Source organism: Eptatretus burgeri, chromosome 12 (assembly GCF_056783735.1).
Source record: "Eptatretus burgeri isolate ZD-2024b chromosome 12, Ebu_testis_v1, whole genome shotgun sequence".
In the NCBI taxonomy this organism is placed as follows: Eukaryota; Metazoa; Chordata; class Myxini; order Myxiniformes; family Myxinidae; genus Eptatretus; species Eptatretus burgeri.
In genome coordinates this window covers 16,248,511-16,269,728 of record NC_140972.1, presented here as the reverse complement: position 1 = coordinate 16,269,728, position 21,218 = coordinate 16,248,511, and the positions used below count along the sequence as shown (strand labels likewise).

The 21,218-nt window shown below is 42.9% G+C and overlaps 1 protein-coding gene across 11 annotated transcripts in view; it reads right to left on the bottom strand.

Annotated features, from left to right (window-relative positions):
* LOC147015161 (uncharacterized) overlaps window positions 1-21,218 on the bottom strand; it is a 61,772-nt gene that overhangs the window by 24,273 nt on the left and 16,281 nt on the right. For 9 of the 11 annotated variants that reach the window (XM_085849670.1, XM_085849672.1, XM_085849676.1 and 6 more), the window contains exons 3-7: window positions 19,675-20,503; window positions 17,154-17,244; window positions 15,901-15,996; window positions 3,713-3,840; window positions 3,183-3,365 (exon numbers count right to left, since the gene is read on the bottom strand). In XM_085849670.1, coding sequence (XP_085705796.1) covers window positions 3,183-3,365; window positions 3,713-3,840; window positions 15,901-15,996; window positions 17,154-17,244; window positions 19,675-20,503 — 1,327 coding nt within the window. The remainder of the gene's footprint in view (window positions 1-3,182; window positions 3,366-3,712; window positions 3,841-15,900; window positions 15,997-17,153; window positions 17,245-19,674; window positions 20,504-21,218) is intronic. The other 2 variants (XM_085849673.1, XM_085849681.1) reach the window with 2 other exon arrangements.

Below are 21,218 nucleotides of genomic sequence, written 5' to 3'. Positions count from 1 at the left end.
CATGTCCACAAACTTTCATCCAAATCCGTCCACAACATTTTGAGATAAACCTGTACACAAACACACACACACACAGAAAGGGGTGAAACCATAACCTCCTTCAACTTAAGTGGCGGAGGTAATAAGAGACAAAATTAGAAATGCCACTATACAACTGCTGGCAGTGATGACCAGGTACCAAGATGTCCTGCTTTGATGCAAGCCCACTTTGATTGGACACCTGATCCAGACCCATGACGTTTTTTTTATTATTATTCAATTGAATTTAGAATGGGATTAAAATAAATTCAATTCAAATCAAATGGAAGACCAAATAGGTACAGTCCTGCATTGGAGTCATCAGAAGGAGCCCGAACAAGCAAAAAGCAAAGATGAAGTCATCAGGAGGAACCTGGATAGGATTCAGGTTTCAGATGCTACTTTGCTACCCTCAAACCCATCCAGGCACAGCAAAGTGCCTTATTTTTTTTTATCTTATTTTAAAATCTTAGCCTCTTATTTTAAAAGGCTTAAATAAATTTTAAAAAGCCAAAAAACATCAAAAAGAACATATATCAAAAAAAAAACTTAAATAATCCTGGCTGCCAGACCATGTATCCAATCAGGTTGAAATTTAAAGCATACATTCCCCCATCACTACTAATATCATAAGTGTGGAATTTCACATCAATTGATTAAGCAGTTAAGGCCTTGTGTTAGCTTAACCGTTAAGGTCAATAGCTGAAGATTCCATGGTCTTGAGTTTAAGCTCCTGTCATACCGTTGAATTAACACCAGATGGGGTTGACTCAGCCTGTCATCCTTCCGAAGTCAGCAAAATGAGTGCCAGCATGCTGGAATACTGTGTTAGAGTGGTGACCCGTCCAGGATTGTGCCCAATAGCCAAGGAGACTGTTTAAGCAGCACCAATGCTCTGCACAGAATATGGTCCCAATCTCCTCCTTTAGGGTAAATCCAATATGGCTGCCAAACAATGTGACCTATGATGTCATATGTGTGAACTTTTTGTTCCTCATGGTTAGGCGATCATATGTGTAAAGTTTTGCCTCAATCTGTTCAGCCACTTCAGAGAAAAAGATTTTTGAAGGTTAAAAAATAATCATAATCATAATAATAAAACATACCCATCATAGATGGGGAATCCCCCGCCATTGAAAAAGGTCATACATATTCCAGATAATGAGGGAGGTGAATTGGAAACAAGACACCATTTGGTCATCATGTCTCCCTACTTCGTCCCATTACCTACCCTCCAAGCAAGTTTTGTTGGAAAAGAAAAAAATTTAGGGCCTATTTCACGATAATGTCATTTTTGAAGATGGCTGCCTGGCGGCCATATTTGATGTTCGAAATGGCCGAAATTCAATAGCAACCTACTTCGTCCCATTACCTACATTTCCAGCAAGTTACATCAGAAAAGAAAAAAAATTAGAGCCTATATCGCGATAACGTCGTTTTTTTCAACATGGCTGCCTGGTGGCCATATTGGATGTCCGAGCGGGCCGAAACCATGTTGGAAAAAGTTCCTCAGGGGTGAGGAACGTAGTAACCAAAAAAAATTGAAATCAGATAAGCAGTTTTCCATTTATTACAAAAAACATTTTTTTCAAGATGGCCACCCCAGTCGGCCATCTTGGGTCCGGCCATGCCCAAAATCAATAGGGTTCTTCCTTTTCAGGTGGTACATATGTGACCCAAATTTCAAATCGATATGGCGAACAGTTTACGAGTTATCGCACTCACAGCTATAAATGTTAACGCCCGAACGGACGGACGGACGACCCGGGTGACAACAATATCCCCCTTCCGCCATGCGGCGGGGATAAAAACGGTTGCCGAATCACATGACTAATGATTTCATCAATTTTTTTTTTCTGTGGACCATTTTATCCCGAAATCACCCTCAAATTTTTATACTGATCTACATGTATTCTACATATGCAATTATGTCATTTAAAAAAAAAATCACTTATTCCCCATAACGAGTACTTGATATGTGCCAAGTTTCAATATTTATTTCCCTTGGTGTGGTATTAGAGCTACAAAAGGTCCAGTTTTTCTGTTTTTCCAACATGGCTGCCACACCACATGACATATGACATCATAATTGAGTCCCCCGGACTCTGTATAGATTTGATTGATGAATTTTGTGTGGACAGTGGCGTGAAAACGGGAAAGCGGGGGGGGGGGGGGACGGCGAAAAACACCTCAATGGATAGGTTATGAGCTGTAGTTGTGCACCTTGACACTGGTTTTTTGACAGACATGAAGATGCGAGGAAAAAACGGTATTTTTAATCGCGCTAATATATTATATTGCGAGACGCCAACCATGATGACGCTGCTAAACATCGACTCGCCTAGCGGCAGCACCTACCGCTGTGTATCTATTCATGGCGCCACCTGGTGGTCCTAGGGGACTCGTATGTTCAAAAGAACATACCCTTGTATTTAGAACTAAAGATTCTACATTAGTCACTCCTATGGTGAAAATTTTGTCTCAATCTGACAAGCGGTTGTGGAGAAAAACACTCGAGTTCTGCGCGGACAGACAGACAAACAAACAAATCGACCCAAATTCAATATCCTCTCCTTCGTCAAGGGTACGAAGCAAGAGAAAGCAAACAGTCTAATGATAGTCACAAGGAGGCAACGTATTCTACTTTAAAAAGATCTAAAAAAAAAAATGTTTTAAGGTAAAACTATTGCACGAGGACAGAAACGAGATGAGCAAGAGAGGCAAAGACAGGAAGCAATTGGTGTGCATTTTAACATTGGTACCACTCGAGGAAGTGCACGTTTTAAAATTGAATAAAAATATCTTCTGATAACATAACATGATGGAATGTGTCAAATGCTGCACTCAAGGTTTTGGCAGTGCTGTTAACATAAGTGACATTATTCATACCATGGCAAACTCCCATGTTTGGCTGTGAATATATATCCACTCATTCTCCCTCACACACCATCATCTCAAAAAAAGATGACAAATACGAATACATAAGAACAGTATCATCCTAACAACCTCAAGTTAATATGATCGCGAACAATGTCTACAAGTTTTGCTTTCTCCACCAAAGACAAAGATGTTGTGTCAAGGTGTGCTCAACTGGTTGGTAAATGGTAAACAATGCAACCCAAGCTTATATATTCCTTTGTATGGCAACAAGGTACAGAGCATGCCTAGAGAGGAGGACTGCGCAGTGGCAGCCTGGTTAGACGACACAATGACAGACGTGTGGACAGAGCAGACGCTGGGCTGCAAGGCCGGAGATGAAACTTGGCTGTTCGATGAGGCCGAGAAGATGGGGGAGTTTGAAGAAGTACTTGTCGATTTGGGCTGCGAGGGAAGTACTACAACAGGGTCTGGAAATGGAACCAAGAGAAAAAACAAAGGAGGAAAAAGCGAGCAAATCAAAATGTGAAAAAGGAAGTGGGTTAGCGCAAAGGATGGAGGCCTACGCAGCCACAAATACAATCTACATTCCCCACCACTCACGTCAGAGATCATGTCTAGTGGTTTGGGGTTGAGGCGTGAAGGAAGAGATGTGAAGGAAAAGGTGGTTTTGGTAGTGGAGAGATGGGGTGAGTGGGGAGGGTCCAGGAATTGGGTGGTAGGGGATTGAAACAAAAGTACATAAATTGAATGATTGACGTTTCTAAAACATCGGTGTTATGTGAGCCTACAGAAAGTGGACCGTGCACATTCTTACCATCTTCGTCAACTGTAAGATCCACAATATCACCCACACCTTCATCCACATGGCTAAGATCAACAATCTCTAAAGTGGAAGTTTGGAGCCTGCTCCCTTGAGCACAGGGCAAAGGAACACCTGACAGGCTGCAAAAAAAACACCAGATAGTCAGTTTGCAAAAAAAACAACATATTTAAATTAAATTAACTAAAGATTCAGAACAAACACCCCTTCAGCTCGTGATTTTCAATTTTAAGAGAATTGTTTGACTCCCTATCATAATATTAAACCGAGATACTATATTACTCAACTGATTCAAACTCATGTCCGATTGGTTGATGCTGTGCACATGAACTACAAAATTCTAAAAGAGTGTGTTGGGCTGAGAGTAAAAAAGCCCATGTATATAAATCTCGAAGAAAAAAAAAAAACAAAAAAAAAAAACATACTTTCTTTAATGTCAATTATATGCAGACCACAATACATCTTGATCAAAACTAAACACTAGGTCTGGTTGTCTCTTGTCATGTTTCTATTTAAAAGCACAGCATTCTGTAATGTGGTCAAAATGAACAAGCTTCCAAGTTTAGTAACACGAAAGGGTATATGGTACATACCTTACATGGCCAAAAGTATGCGGACACCCCTTCTGATTAGTGGATTCGGCTAGCTCAGCCACACCCATTGCTGACAGGTGTATAAAAATCAAGTACACAGCCATGTAATCTCCACAGACAAACTTTGGCAGGAGAATGGGCCATACTGAAGAGTTCAGTGAATTTCAACGTGGCAGTCATAGGATGCCACCTTTCCAACAAGTCAGTTCGTCAAATTTCTGCCCAACAAGAGATGCTCCGGTCAACTGTAAGTGCTGTTATTGTGAAGTGGAAACGTCTAGGAGCAACAACAGCTCAGCCACGAAGTGGTAGGCCACACACTCTCACAGAACGGGATCGACGAGTGCTGAAGCGCGTAGCGTGGAAAAATCGTTTGTCGTCGGTTGCAGCACTCACGACTGATTTCCAAACTGCCTCTGGAAGCAACGTCAGCACAAGGACTGTTCGTTGAGAGCTTCATGAAATGGGGTTTCATGGGCGAGCAGCCGCACACGAGCCCAAGATCACCATGTGCAATGCCAAGCGTCGGCTGGAGTGGTGTAAAGCTCACCGCTATTGGACTCTGTTGCAGTGGAAACGCATTCTCTGGAGTGATGAATCATGCTTAACCATCCGGCAGTCTGTCGGACTAATCTGGGTTTGGTGGATGTCAGGAGAATGTTACCTGCTCAAATGCATTGTGCCAACTGTAAGGTTTGGTGGAGGAGGAATACTGGTCTGGGGCTGTTTTTCATGGTTCGGGCCCCTTAGTTCCAGTGAAGGTAAATCTTAACGCTGCAGCATACAATGACAATTTACACAATTATGTGCTTGCAACTTTGTGGTAACAGTTTGTGGAAGGCCCTTTCCTGTTTCAGCATGACAATGTCCCCATGCACAAAGTGAGGTCCATACAGAAATGGTTTGTCAAGATCGGTGTGGAAGAACTTGACTCGCCTGCACATAGCCCTTGACCTCGACCCCATCGAACACCTTTGGGAAGAATTGGAACACCGGCTGCGAGACAGACCTAATCACCAACCATCAGTACCCAACCTCACGAATGCTCTTGTGGCTGAATGGAAGCAAATCCCCGCAGCAATGTTCCAACGTCTTGTGGAAAGCCTTACAAGAAGAGTTGAGGCTGTTATAGCAGCAAAGGGGGACCAACTCCATATTAATGCCCGTGATTTTGGAATGAGATGTTGGACGAGCAGGTGTCCACATACTTTTGGCCATGAAGTGCATCGTTTTTTTTTTAACCTGTCTACACTTGTGGGAATGGTTCTTTTCCTTCAATATAAAGGAATGATCTGTCTCTGTGTCTGTGTCTGTGTCTGCGTCTGTCTCTCTCGGAGTTTCTCTCCGAACAGCTTGGCTCCGGACGCATCAGGGCAGCGTTTGCCTCTGGGTGGTATTTATAGTACGACCGGTACAAAATGGATTTCAGACTTGCTCGTGTATATGTATGTACTGTATATATATATATATATATATATATATATATATATATATATATATATATATATATATATATATATATATATATATATATATATATATATATATATATATATATATATATATATATATATATATATATATATTGTTGCGGATTCGCGCCCGCCGGCGTGCTGACGGCCACGTAACTCGAATCGCGGCACGTCGCCCACCGGACGGACAATCCAGTCGTGACCCTCTCTGACTAACGCCGGGAACCAGTCACGGGTGGACCTTTCGGTCTCACCACGATCGTGCCAATCGGCCCCCGCGTGGGATAGGGTTGCTCGCCAAATTCGACCTTCCTAAGTACCCACACGGAGGGTAGACCGGGCGATCGCACCTCGCCGCAGGTCGACTTCGGACACGGGCCACTTTAAGCGACCCGTTCCGTACTATCGGGATAACTGAGCGGTGTTATTCGTCGGCCTCGACGGTTCGATTAATTATCGGGCGTTTTAGCCCACGACCAACCCTTTACGTGAAGCAAGATGGAGATTCAATGAAAGAAAAGACGAAGCGAAGCGGGAAAACAGTTCAACATAACTCACATTTATTTCGCGATGAACGGGAAGCACACATATACAATTACACCAAAAGCACATGTAAAGGAAGAAGACAATGCAATATTACACAAAAAGCAAATATAAAAGAGGAAACACAATGCAGAGCTATCCGACTACCGAGCACACGGCAACACTTATACAATTTTACTTCACAGACGGCGCCGACAACACATTCCCAAAGCAAAAGAAAAGAGAACCACCCTCCAGGATGAGGGGGGTAGGCGGGCCTGGGGCCGAGATCGTGTCGGGCCTACCGTCTGATGATGAGACGCAGAGCGGCGGTGGTGCCTCAACTCTGCGGGCCTCGCGGACAGTGTCTGGTAGGGGGTGGGAAAGGGGCCCCCTTTGTCGCACTATCTCAGCGCGGGGGGAAACAGGAGGGGGTTGCTGATGCTCGGGGGAAGGAGGATATCACCCTGTCTCGGGTTCCGCGGCGAGCGTCTCCTCCTCGACCTCGGTCGCGTTGCTGGCCTCTCCCTCTGCAGCTCCCGGCACCGACGCGAGCACCCCCTCGTCTGCCTTCGCCGCCGCCACCTCTCCACAGCTCCGTCTACTCGCCCTCTCCGTCTCCTCTCTTGGCTCGTCCCAACTCTTCACTCTTGACTTCTCCCACTTCTTTCCAGCTCCACCGACGACTCTCTTGAACTCCGCACAACTAACCCTCTTTACCGACGAACGCAGCCGTTTATATAAGCCCCGTGGCTTCGCTCTTTCACCCTTGACCCTTTGCCTCCGACCCTTCACCTCTCTAACTGGCTCCCCATTGGACCGAGGAAAAGTGGGCGTGAATGCTTTTTGATCCATGAATTTGCATATAGCGTCCTCACTCCAACGCCCTGGAGGCGGGGCCAAATCGCCCCAGCTCGCCGATAGGACGGAACAGAAGTGGGCGTGAGTCGTTTTTGATCCGTTTTTCTTTGGAAAGTCTGTGATGTCTCTGAACACGCTGCTCGGTGCGCGCCCCGCACGAGTCCAGCATCGGCGCCCACAAGTGGCGTGGGAATGACGGTGATGCGATGGTGGCGAGTTGTGACGGTAAAGGTCGTGGCTGTTGTTGTGAAGCGGCGTTGTGGTTGGTGGTTGTTGTGAAGCGGCGTTGTGGTTGGTGGTTGTGGTTGTGAAGCGGCGTTGTGGTTGGTGGTTGTTGTGAAGCGGCGTTGTGGTTGGTGGTGGTAGTAATGGCGGCTGGTCCAAAATAAAGATAGTCCAAGAAAAACGGCTATCCTGAAGAGTCGCAGCCCGACTGAATGACATTTATTCCCTCGAAACAACGGGTTTGGGCCTAACTACACATATACTTACCGAGATATCTCACCTAAGGGACCTGAATGGTGGTTTGTGAATTTCGTCAACCACAACAATATATATATATATATATATATATATATATATATATATATATATATATATATATATATATATATATATATATATATATATATATATATATATATATATATATATATATATATATACACGTGTGTGTGTGTGTGTGTAAAAGGTAAAAGTTAAAATGTTCACCATAAAAAGTAAATAGAATCCCAAACATTTTTTAGTCTTTAGCAAAGATGTATGCCCAAAACATTAAGGATTCTATTTACCTATCATCATCATGAACATTTAAACTTCTCACACAAACACACATGGCAGACCTTATTTGTATGAACAGCCCATGTCAGCATTTCTTGATCACAAAGTTTAAACCAACAACTTCAGTCAATTTTTTAGCAGCGTCTCGCATCGCGAACGCTGCTCATAGAGAGCTCGGCGTTGTTCTTCTTCTTCTTCTTGTTCTTCTTCTTCTTGTGAAGACAAAACCTTAATCTCTAGGATTCGGCTCTTGTATATACAAGATCTGGATCTCCTTAAATACTGAACACATGTACACCTCCTCACATAGACGGTACCTTTTGAGAGCGTCTATCATGAACTTTTAAATATATTCGGACATTTGCTTTAAAGTTTCGAAAAGTTGACGTTACTATTTAAAGATTATTCCATTTCTCGTATTGTAATTTCGTAAATACATTATTTATTTCGTAAATACAGGATATATCGTAAATACGTAAATATATTATGACGGGTTTCGCTATTGGCTTAATCAAGGCACGTGACGAAATATCGGAAGTTGTTGTTTTTTTTAAATATTTTTTTTTTAGCCGACAAAACCTTTAGGATGCTGCTCTTGGACACATTTGTCCTCGTTTTTTTAGTAATCATACTAAAATATGCATTTTGGTGTCTGTCTGTCTGTCTGTCTGTCTGTCACCGCGATACATTCGATCATTACTTATCCAATCCCAACCGAACTTGACAGAAGGACAAAGGGTCACATGATAGAGGTTGTAGCAACTCAATTTGCCCCTCGCCACCTTGGGCGAAATCCATGTTAAAGTGCATGAATAGCTTATCGTAGAATTTTTCCAAGGCCGCTTATAAAAACAAAAGTAACAGCAACACAAATTATAATGGCATAATGTTCATTATTATTACAAAACAATATTAACACTAATAATGCCATATCATCATCATGGTATTTATACAGGTATATGTATTTCCAAATACAAATACAAATATTTCCAAACAAATGTACAATTTCCTCTCCTCTGAGTTTTTCCTTCCTCCTTGAGCAAATGCCATGTTAAGGTGTATAAATAGCTTATTGTGGTGTTTTGTGGGGCACCTCTACCAGAAGTAAAGAATACTAGCCAAACCCATGCTCCGCGTGAAGTTTCTAGAGTGAGGGTTCGTTAGGACGTCAATATATCCAGTGTTCACAATATGAAATATAGAATTTCTTTATATACAATGTTTCTTGTTACATTTTTGTGTCAAATTCACCTTCTGAGGTAGTCAGCATGTGCAGAAGAGGGTTTTACATTGCAGACGCTGTTTTCTAGGAGTGGCATTACGCCTCTCAGCGGTGACGTCACACGCGCTATGCAAACGAATGTAAAAATTAGAAAATCGCCAAAAATTCCCAAACCTGTCCGTTTGGCACGACCTCACAAACCTATGCTGTACATTAGACCACAAAGCACCCGCATGCCAAAAGTGGCGACAATTCGTCTGGCAGTTTCGGAGGAGATACGTCCACATAATATGGCATTGCGTATTAATATAGTAATTATAAACCACAAACACATGATTAGGCCTACCTTTTTAAACAGTCGCTACTGTTAACAATAACAAAAACATAAGTAATAGTAATAATACCATGAGCCCTCCCTCCCCCCCCCCTTCCACTCACACAGGGAGTGGGTGTATGGATGAGTAAAATGATAAATGTAGTAAAGCACTTTTTGTTTTTTGTAGTCTCGGCTTGATTTGCAAGACTTTGCTAAGTATATTGTACAGTCCTTGATACCCTCCCCCAATCATCCTTCCTCTCGCGACCTCCGGGATGCTGTTGCCCAAACTATGAATTATATTTAGCTTTCGCTAAAGTTTATATTCTCTGTATAAATAACTTCTATTTTGACAAACAATTGCGAGATAAACAAAAAAGAGCAATCAGAGATTGCAGAACCTTGCTCGGACAATTTGTGTGACGGTGAAATTTGTTGAAATCATCCAGAACGCAAGCATTAGCACACAGAGCCTAATCATCAGTAATTTATTCATCAATAAGCACCATTCGTAAAACAGTCAGCTTCTTCTTTAATTTGCGGCACAAGGCTGTGGGGTAGCATCATTGACCGAGGGCATGGCTGCATCACTGATTTGATGCCCTCTGTAGGTTAGGGCAGGAAATTGGAATTTGGCCAATGTAACGGCGATAACTCCCCTACTGAGCATCAGTAAGCGTAATCACGTAGTTTCTCCACAGCGGACTTGCAATACCCTCTCTGATCACCACCGGGTGGCACTATTTCTAGTTTCTGTTTCCAGCTGGTGGCGTAATCACCCAATTTCTCACACATTGTGGTTCGGTTAACACAAAAATGTCGTTTTCTGTTTTATTACATGGATTGCATAGAATTAATGAACCTGCTCATGTCCCAATCGTACGTATTCACCTTCCATTAGTACGGATTAAATAGACAGACTCAGGTTGCAATTGTACATAGACGTACTTACGTTCTTTATATTTTGTATTCTGAACACCTTATCTGACTTTACATTACATTCCAATAGTATGGAATTAAAAGACGTACTTATGTTCTCATAGTTGCAATTAATACACTCACATTCCAACAGTATGTAATTAGTAGAAACTCACATTTCAATAGTATTTACACTACCGGTCAAAAGTTTTAGAACACCACCATTTTTCAGTTTTTACTGAAATTTAAGCAGTTCAAGTCCAGTGAATAACCTAAAATGGCAAAAAGCTAAGCAGTAAACTGCCAGAGGTTAAAAAAAAACAAGTTTAGGTTACCAAAAAAAACTTTAAAATAATGTAAATTTCAGAGTTGTTAAACAAAGGCCCTTTTCAGAGAACAAGTAATGGGTTAGCAACTGCAGCTGTTCTGCAGCAATGGAAGTAAATTAAGCCTTGAAAGTTGATGCAAACAATTCCTACAGGTGTCCAAACTTTTGTTGATTAATTACAAACCCTCTGTCTGTAGAAAAGCAGTGTTGGAACAGACTGTGTTGCTACACCCTCTGAAGCATTATTTGGACAATATTGCACTGCAGGAAGTAGTATATTGCTATCATAATGGCGAGAAAAAGACAATTAACAAAGGAAGAGAGACAGACCATTTGTAACCCTTAAAAGTGTAGGTCTTTCCTTTGGAGAAATTGTGAAGAAAGCCAAGGTATCAGTGAGTACAGTTTCCTACACCATCGAAAGGCACTTGGAAACTGGAGGAAACTCTGACAGGAAGAGGTCTGGCAGACCCAAAGCCACAACAATCAGAAGACAAGTTTCTGAGCGTCAACAACTTCCGTGATAGGCGGCTCACAGGACAGCAGGTTCAAGCACAGCTTAACAATGGTCGAAGTAAGGAAGTCTCAGTTTCAACTGTGAAGAGAAGACTTCGAGCTGCAGGTTTGACAGGTCGAGTGGCAGTAAGAAAGCAATTGCAAAGATGGCAAAATAAGAAAAAGAGGCTTGTCTGGGCCATGAAGCACTGCCAGTGGACTACTGAAAACTGGAAGAAGGTCTTATGGACCGATGAATCAAAATTTGAAATCTTTTGTTCATCACGCAGGGTTTTTGTACACCGTCGAGTAGGCAAAAGGATGGTTCCTCGGTGTGTGACACCAACTGTCAAACATGAAGGAGGAAGCGTGATAATCTGGGGCTCTTTGGCTCGATCCAGAGTCGGCGACTTGCACAGAGTGACTGGCACCCTGAACCAAAAGGACTACCACAGCATTTTGCAGCACAGTGCAATACCCTCTGGTCTACGCCTAGTTGGTTAGGGGTTCATCCTACAGCAAGATAACGACCAAAACCATACCTCCAGGCTATGTCAGAACTACCTTAGAAGAAAAGAACAAGACGGGAGGCTTCAAATCATGGAATGGCCAGCACAGTCTCAAGACTTAAACCCCATCGAGCTGGTTTGGGATGAACTAGACAGAAGGGTGAAAGCAAAGCAACCTACAAGTGCAACACATTTGTGGGAACTTCGGCAACAGTGTTGGGAAGAACTTCCCGAACAATATTTGATTTCCATTGTAGAAAGAATGCCACAAGTATGTTCAGCTGTTATATCTGCAAAATGTGGCGACTGATGAGTCAAAAAATTAGATTAAATTTTGTTGAACAAAACGATTCCATGATTTCCTTTTTTATCTGCAATTGTTTATTTGTTCTATCCTTTAATGTCAGAGTACATTGGAACATTAAACTGTTTAAATTTCAGTAAAAACTGGAAAAATGGGGGTGTACTAAAACTTTCGACCGGTCGTGTAATTAGTAGAAACTCACTTTTCAATAGTATGTAATTAGTAGACACATTCCAATGTTATGTAATTAATACACTCACATTCCAATAGTACGTAATTTATACACTCACATTCCAATAGTACATATGTAATTAGTAGATGTACTCAAGTTCTATACGGACTTGAGACAAAAACAAAAACAAACAGAACCAAATGCAATACTATCTCCTCTCGTGTGGGTAATGAAAAAGTAAAAGCTCTTTAGTATTATATTGTGGTATTCGACATTTTCCACTTTGAGAAACTGATGAATCAAATAAAAATCTTTACAAAGTAGGACCGCATATGTGCAAATAAATTAATACAAACGAATAAACATTAATAAAGCAGAGTACCCAAGCAGTAGTTTGAGCACAGTGTTGCGACATTATCAAGGGTGGCCTGAAAATCGCTTTACCACTCCCCTGTAAAGTGTCCGTTCTTAAAATCCTAATATACAGGTTTTATTGTGCAGTTCTTACAATAATTAATCAGTCATTGTATCTGGATGTGATCCATTGTTCTCCTGACTTAGTGTTGCCGCATACCACGGTAGCAGAGGGTGCAAGGGAAGGAAAGAGTGGAGGGTGGATGGGAAGGGAGGTGGGAGGAGGTAAGGTAAGGGAGGTGGGAGGAGGGAAGGGAGAGCAGAAGGGAAAGGAAGGGGGGAGAGCGGAAGGGCAAGAAAGGGGGGAGGGCAGAAGGGAAAGGAAGGGGGAAGGGAGGGGAGGGCAGGGGGAGGGCAGGGGGAGGTAAGGGAGGGGGAGGGCAGAAGGGAGGGGAGGGAAGCATGGAAGGGTGGAAGGGGGAGGGCTGAAAGAAGGGAGGGCGGAAGGGAAAGAAGAGGCTGAAAGAGAAGGGAGGGCATAATGGAAGCGTGGGGTGGTTTTGGAAAAATGATGTCGAATTGTTTTTCTTTTATCCAATGTGACTTCCATACCATGTGACCGATGGCATCATAAATTTAATGTAATCTGGGCATAGATCAGACATATCAAGTTTCAGATTTTTCGGATAAGGATTTCAATTCAACCAATTATGGCTGGAATACCACTTCACCGATGATGTCATCAGTATCACTCTACATACCCCATGGAGAGTTGATGACATATACCAAGTTTAAACTTTTTTCAGAGCAGTTTTGGAGAAAATGATATCCAAAATTTTTTCCTTTGATCCAATATGGCTGCCATATAATGTGACCTGTGATGTCAGAGTTGGCAATAAAACGTTTTCCATGGGGAGTCCCTCCTACGTTTAAAGTTTCACAATGATCGGATAAGCAGTTGCAGCGAAAACGATTTTTTTAAATGAAAAAGAAATGTTGCAGTTCTGTGAAGCCAGCACTCCCCTTTCTCCCACCCAGACCCCCTCCCCCAAGGCATAGCACACAACATATAGCGGCCCCGAGACAGTTATTTCATTAGTATCAATTTAGATAGCCGTTTCCTTATGTCTCGTGGGTTTATGGGATAGATTCCTTTGTGTGGGCTTTGAGGCAAGTCTTTATTCTTTTATTTTACTTCACACACGAACCCCTCCTTTCTTTCATGCAAGCATGCATGAAAGAACAGGTAGCTGCATGAAAGCATGCAAGAAAGAACAGGTAGCTGCATGAAAGCATGCATGAAAGAACAGGACCACAGCAACAGGTAGCTTATTTGCATACACATGCCATTTCCCATTCAAACCTTGCACCATTATCAAACCTCATTATCAAACCTCAGCTCACCTCAGACTCTGACTACAACGCGACAACATTTCTCCAACCACCACAACGCTTTCCTAAAAAAATCCCCACATCATCGGACCACAACCCAAGCTCGCCTCCACAATGACCACACCCGCCTCCATCACGAACTCAGCACACGACAACCCCAATGCTACACCACCACTGCCGTCGCTCAACCACATCACCATTAAAGACTACCATTACCTTTTGGGACCAGCAGGGATGAGGAGGCACACAAGGTTGGGGCGCACGATTGAGTACATCACCCCCATGTTATTCTAGGAGTTCCTTTGTGTGCCCAGGCACAAAGCAAATGAGTCCATTTCCGGTGCAAAATTCTCGCCTGGGTGGAGTTAGCGCCAGGGCAATGGTCCATACGCCAATGAAGGTGCAAGGAAACACCCATCACTCCGCATGTTCTGCTCTCAAGCACTGCCCCAGACCGGAAACTATAAAAGCCAGCTCCATTCTCTGACCTGGCCCGCCCTCTTCGCTGCTCTCTCGTCTGGTCCACTCGCTCTTCTCTCACATCTAGCTCACCCTTTCTTGTTCCTCGGGTCAAGGAGGTCCTTTGCCTGCCCAGGTAAAACCACTTGAGGCTGAATGCCTAAACTCTGTTTGCTTCTAAATCTTGTGTTCCAAACCCATCACTTTCTGTACCCACCTGACCCAGTCATGCCCAGCTGTTCCTGGACTCTATGTCCTTTTCTCCTGACAAGGTGAGGATTTTGCTGTCAAACCTCGACTCAGATTCTGCAACCTGTCCAGACGGCATCAGCCCTCGTATTCTAAAAAGATACTCTTCTGCTCTTGCTCACCCTCTCTCTGTTCTATTCACCCTCTCATTTTCTCAAGGTGATCTGCCATCTGCTTGGAAATCAGCAAACATTACTGCCCTGCATAAAATAGGTGCAAAAACTGATCCCTGCAACGACAGACCAATCAGCTTGCTCCCAATCATCAGCAAGGTCATGGAATCCATCATTGCTTCCGACATCAAATCCTTCCTTTTCTTCAATGGCTTGATTTCTGATAACAAATTTGGATTAAACCAGGTCACTCAACCCTGGACGTGCTGCTTGTGCTTTCCCAACAATGGACCCATCCATCCTTTGGGACCATACTCTGTGCAGAGCATTGGTGCTGCCAAAGCAGTCTCCTTGGCTATTGGGCACAATCCTGGACGGGTCGCCACTCCGACACAGGATAACAGCAAGCTCTCACTCATTTTGCCGACTTCGGAAGGATGACAGGCACAGTCAACCCCACTTGGTATTCATTAAACAGCTGAGTTGGATTTGAATTCAGGATCCTAGGATCCCAAGTCCACCACACTAAGCATGGCTGATGTAGGAGTAAATATAGTCCTGTACTAAATATCATGTTATATTTTTCCTTGTGAGCTCAAACTTAAACTCGTCCGAGACATTCACAACATGAATATGTGCCAAATTTGGCGATTCTTGCTGCCCTCGTTATCCAGTTACTTTGGCAACAGACAAACACATCGATGGAATCACCACAATACTCACTGGCGCACCCGGCCTCCGACCGTGGCGCGAGTAATAAAGATCACAAATTGAAATGAGAGATGACATGAGATGGTGCCGAGCTGAAAAATTGAAATATAATGAGTGGATTCATTTCCGAAAAGGAAGGATGTATTTTGATGGAAGAAAACCTCAACAAACACCAATCATCAGGAGAGAGAGATTTCCAAAGGGCATTACCAAAAAGGGACTTTGTGCAATGGTCACACACATTAACACTATTTGTGAAGTGTTGTTTATGCCTAATTGGCTTCATCAGCAAGACAACACGATTAATGCCTCAACCATTGTACTATTGAGAACCACAATAACACTTTCCATCACCACACAATCTCACATATGGCAAAGCACAGCCTGTGGTCCATTTTGCATGCACACTTACCGGCATGCTGAGTTTGTGGGGTGTACCCAGCGGCCACACGGTTGAGATCCTTCCACAACGGCTAGAGCTTCGCCAGTTCGTGAAGAACGACCAGACCTTTTCAGTGATGTAATTAGAATCGCAAGAGATGGGGAGAAAAACAACAAAAACAACAATACAACATCAGTAAAAACTCAACTTTTAGAGAGAATGCACATTTAGTCAGGATTCAATCAGAAATGTAGTCTGCTGGGGTGGCTATGCCACGGATATAGCATCCCTTTAGATTCGGACCTCGGTGGTGTCATGGTTCGAGCAACTATTCAGTCTGCGGTTCTAACCTTGACCAAGTTATCCCAAAGACTTTAAAAATGGTACGTGCTGCTTCCTTCATTGACGCTCAGCATTTAAAAAGGATAGGGCACGGACAAACAACAATAGCTTTGGCAACCATCGTACAAGCTTGGCCCACCATCATGGAGCGCCTTTGAACAACTTAATTGGCAGATATATTGGTGTTATATAAATCCTGCGAATTACCCTAATTATGATTATTATTTTGGCAGGAGTTTGGCAGTGGTCAGAATACTGGCATGCAAATGGCTTGCTCTTTCTAAAAGACACTCTGATGTCCAACATCAACCAAAAAAATGCGAGCAGATGACACCTGCCTTAACGACCCCTCCTCGGTTTAGTGCACTCATTTATGCAGTACCCTTCCTGGAAAAGCAATGGGATGACAGTTTATCATTGGGCCGACAATCAAACCCAGACTTTACTCATCACAACTCTCAAGCTTCAGCATATGGGCTGTCCACATAGTACGGGAGTATCGAGCATTGCCTGTGATCACAATATATTACCATTGTACAAAGACAACAACTGCGCGCGCGCGCGCACACACGCACACGCGCGCACGCACACGCACACGCGCGCGCACGCGCACGCACACACACACGCGCGCGCACGCACACACACACACACGCGCGCGCACACACACACACGCACACACGCACACACGCACACACACACACACACACACACACGCACACACACACACACACACATACACACACACACACACACACACACACACACACACACACACACACACACACACACACACACACCTAACTCTTTAATATCCTAAAATTTCAAAAGCCATGTGGCCAACAAACTCTCACATGACCTGAAGAAGTCTCATGAGATCAGAATTTCCAAAGCTATAGCCACAATAAATTGTACAAAAAGGGAGCAAAGTCATGACAACCCACCTTGAGGAATCCTCAACATCAATTATTTCCACTTCACTATCAGTCGAGAGAGGCTCAATGACCATCACTTCAGGGACCGATCTTTCTCCTACTGCACAAAATGAACCAAGTGAGCAATAACATTGCTTTCCCAAACAAGCCCTCCACCCCCTTGGTATATACAATGGCCTGCAAAAGTATTCACCCCCTTCCAAATTTCACACATTTTGATGCCACCTGAGCTCATTTCATGATGCCTTCAAATCAAATTTAATATATAAAGTCTTCACAATCTACTCCAAAGTGATAAAGCTAAAAATGAGATAAAATATGAACAAGTTCCATTAACAGCGAAAATTCATACGATTCTCAGTTGCATCGGGATTCAAACCCTTTGCCTCATTAACTCTAAATCACTTCAGGAGAAAATTATTTGTTCGAAAGATTACAAAGTGTAATAGGTTTCACCTGTATGTAATCAGTGGTTTAACTTAAAAAAAAAAATAAATAAAAATAGATCCACTGGACCTGCAGCTTATCTGGGCCCTCGCCGTATGTTGTCACCCAAATTTTGTAGCATTCCGACTGATGGGTGTGCAGAAAATATTTTTGTTACTGTATTTTCCAAAAAAATTTACTCAGTCCACCATTTTGACACTTTTGGTCAGGTGATTGGCATGACCTCCTCAATTTAACATCCCGACAGTGGCCTAATGTTGCAACTCAAATTTGGTAACATTGTCTGGTGTGTCTGGAGAACATTTTTGAAGGAATTTACGTGACAGCCATTTTGACACACTTCTGGTCACGTGTTCGGCATGGTCTCTGCAATTTAACATCAGGGCTCTGTCCTAATGTTGTAACCCAAATTTGGTAACATTCTGTCTGGTGTGTCTGGAGAAGAAAATTTTTGAGGAAATGTACTAAGTCGGCCATTTTGATACACTTAAAGTGACGTAACCGGAATGAGCTTTGTAATCTTCATTAATAATCAGGAGCGGAACGTTGCTGCCAAATTTCAGCCGATCGGCCGGAGAAGTCAAAATAGGAAACAGACGGATGGACTTACGGAGCGTGACGACAACTTATCTGGAATTTCAATTCCAGATAAGCTAAAAATTAATCTCCCCCCACTTATGTCAGGAGTTTTAAGGTACAACTCATATGGTCAACAAACAAACCAACCATGAAGACCAATGAGCTTTCCAAAAAAAGTCAGACAAAGTGGTGGAGAACTACCGTTCAGTCGAGGGTTATAAGATTTCAAAATCACTCGTTATCCCTTTGAGTACGGTGAAATCCTTCATTAAGAAGTGGAAGACGTATCATACCACCCGGACTCCACCCAGATCAGGTCACCCATCAAAACTCAGCAGCCAGGTAAGCAGGAAACTGGTTTGAGATGTCACTGTAAATCCAACAATGACTTGGAAAGATCTGCAAGGCTCTATGTCTGAGATGGGTGTCAGTGTTCATCAACAATATCCCGTTCCCCTCACAAAGTTGGCCTCTATGGATAGGTTGCAAGAAAGAAGCAATTATTGAAAAATACACATCTAAGAGCTCGTATGGAGTTTGCAAAAAAGCATCTTAAGGATATTGCAGGCATGTGGAGAAAGTTTTGCGGTCAAATGAGACTAACATTGAACTTTTTGGTCTAAATTCAAAGCGATACGACTGGTGTAAACCTAACGCTGCATATCACCCAGTCAACACCATTCCTACTGTGAAGCATGGTGGTGGCAGAATCATGTTATGGGGCTACTTTTCATCAGCAGGGACTGGCAAGCTTGTGAGGATTGAAGGGACATTAGACGGTGCAATGTGCAGGAGAATCCTTGATGAAAACATGCTTGAGTCAGCCATTAATCTGAAACTGGGTTGGAGACTCACATTTCAGCAGGACACATGACAAAGCTAAAGCCACACTGAAGTGGCTGAATAAGAAGAAGATAAATGTTCTTGAGTGGCCTAGTCAAAGGCCTAACTTGAACCTAATTGAATATTTTATGGCGAGACTTAAAGATTGCAGCCCATCGACGATCTCCATCAAACTTAGCAGAACAAGAGCAATTTTCACGTGAAAAATAGACAAAGATTTCACCATCTCATCGTGCGTGCAAAGCTGATGGAGACCTTCCCAAAAAGACTCATAGCAGTCATTGCTGCAAAAGGTGTTTTCACCAAGTAATGACCTAAGAGGCTGAATACTTTTGCAATCAGTGAATTTTGATTTGTACATGTTTTTTTTTGCAGATATTGCTGACATAACCTCCTTCAACTAAAACAGTGTTTCATTTGATATTTTCAGTTATGAATAAAAAAGTTCATTTGGAAAAACTGTTTCTGCATAATTCGTAATTTATCGAAATATGACATTAATCGGTCAGGGGTGAATCCTTTTGCAGGCCACTGTATTAACATAAATTTACCATGCAGATGCTTGGGTGCATTAAGACCAGAATATATTAAATATATCACAAAGATAATTATAGAAAGACATGCCAAAGTTGTAAATAAGCAAAAGACATGCAAATATTACCAGGATGATTGTTTCTTGGAGGGCTTTTACTCGGCCTTAGACCAATGGAGCCGGTCCTTGAAGCAGCAGTAGATTCATCAGAAATATCAGTATCGCTTGAACTAGTACTCTGGCAAGTTGCATATCGCCTTCGAGCTGCCACTTCGCGCTTCTTGTTGCGCAATCTCAAATACTCCTTACGACGCAATTCTTCCGCAGACCCAACTCCAGCCTGTAACTCCTCTTCCTCACTTTCAGAGGGCTGCAATGTCGGCGAACCGATGACCTGCCTTCCTTTGGCCGAACGAGCAGTAATAGTTTCGCGATCCAATGGTGAATATTGAGTGTGCATCCTTCGACGAGCAAGGTGCGACGAAGAATGCACACGACGTCTTCGCCGCACGCTGACAGCCTCAAGTTCTGACTCTGACTCCGAGTCTCCAAAATGTCGACTGGTTGACGGAGATGGCTCAGGCTGTTCATGATCGGAGGACGAGTCCTGAGCATAAAAGTTGATGAGGTTTCCCCTGTCATGCAACCCAGACTCCCCTTCAGAAAAATCCTCCAGTTTTGGTTCATCGTTTACTTGGTCATCTCCCGTCCAATGATGATGGCAATCGCCAGCAATCCCATGAGGTACATGCTCATATGCTATGGTCGCAGTCCTTTCGATCTCCTCATGTTCCATGTCTTCGTCCATGCCTGCCTCTGATTTCATCAATCGGCTACGGCTTCTCGTTACCATGCTGGTCGAAACGCGTAGTAGAGCGTGAGTTTGGGTTGAGTACACACAGTCTTCAAGAGTCGGAGAGGTAGACAGATCGGAAAGTCCATCGGAAAGGCAAAGTACCTGAAACAGAACACAACATTCTGAGTAAACATACACGGTATATGAAGATGCACTTATTTAACCAAGAAACTGAAAAAAATAGTATGATCCACATCAACATCTTTCTTCCGATACTGTCTTATGGATACCATTTGCAAACGATACTAAACCATTGAGCAGAAAAGAAAGACAGACACCAACGCCATGTAAAGTACGACGTACAAAACATTATTTTACTGTTAAGACCTTACACCTTAGAATGTAAAATCTAACATGAAAAAAAAATAATAATAATAATAAAAATAACAACATTCCCAAAAATAAGAATGGCTCAGATCGTGATCGATTTCCTTCACGACTGCCGCTTGGAACAAACTGCTCGTGGCTCATTTAAGTGAAATTTGACACGTTTTGGCCACAGCCCTTTCATGCGCGAGAAGGGCCTCAGCAATCATGCGAATGGATGTAGTTGGTGCACAATGGCTTGCAAGTTGGAGACGCGCGACAAATGCCATCTCGTTTCAAACAGCAAGTGATGCCGTTTACTTGCCTTGGACGACCACCTCCGCTGCGCTCCATTCTAATTGATACCCACCATACTTTCAAACAGGTAGGAAACACTTGATGCATATATGAGGCCAGCATGGCATCCCGAATGAGAATACAACAACCAAACTCTGCTTGCTCAAATATATATATATATATATATGAAATAATACAGACGGCAACCGATATA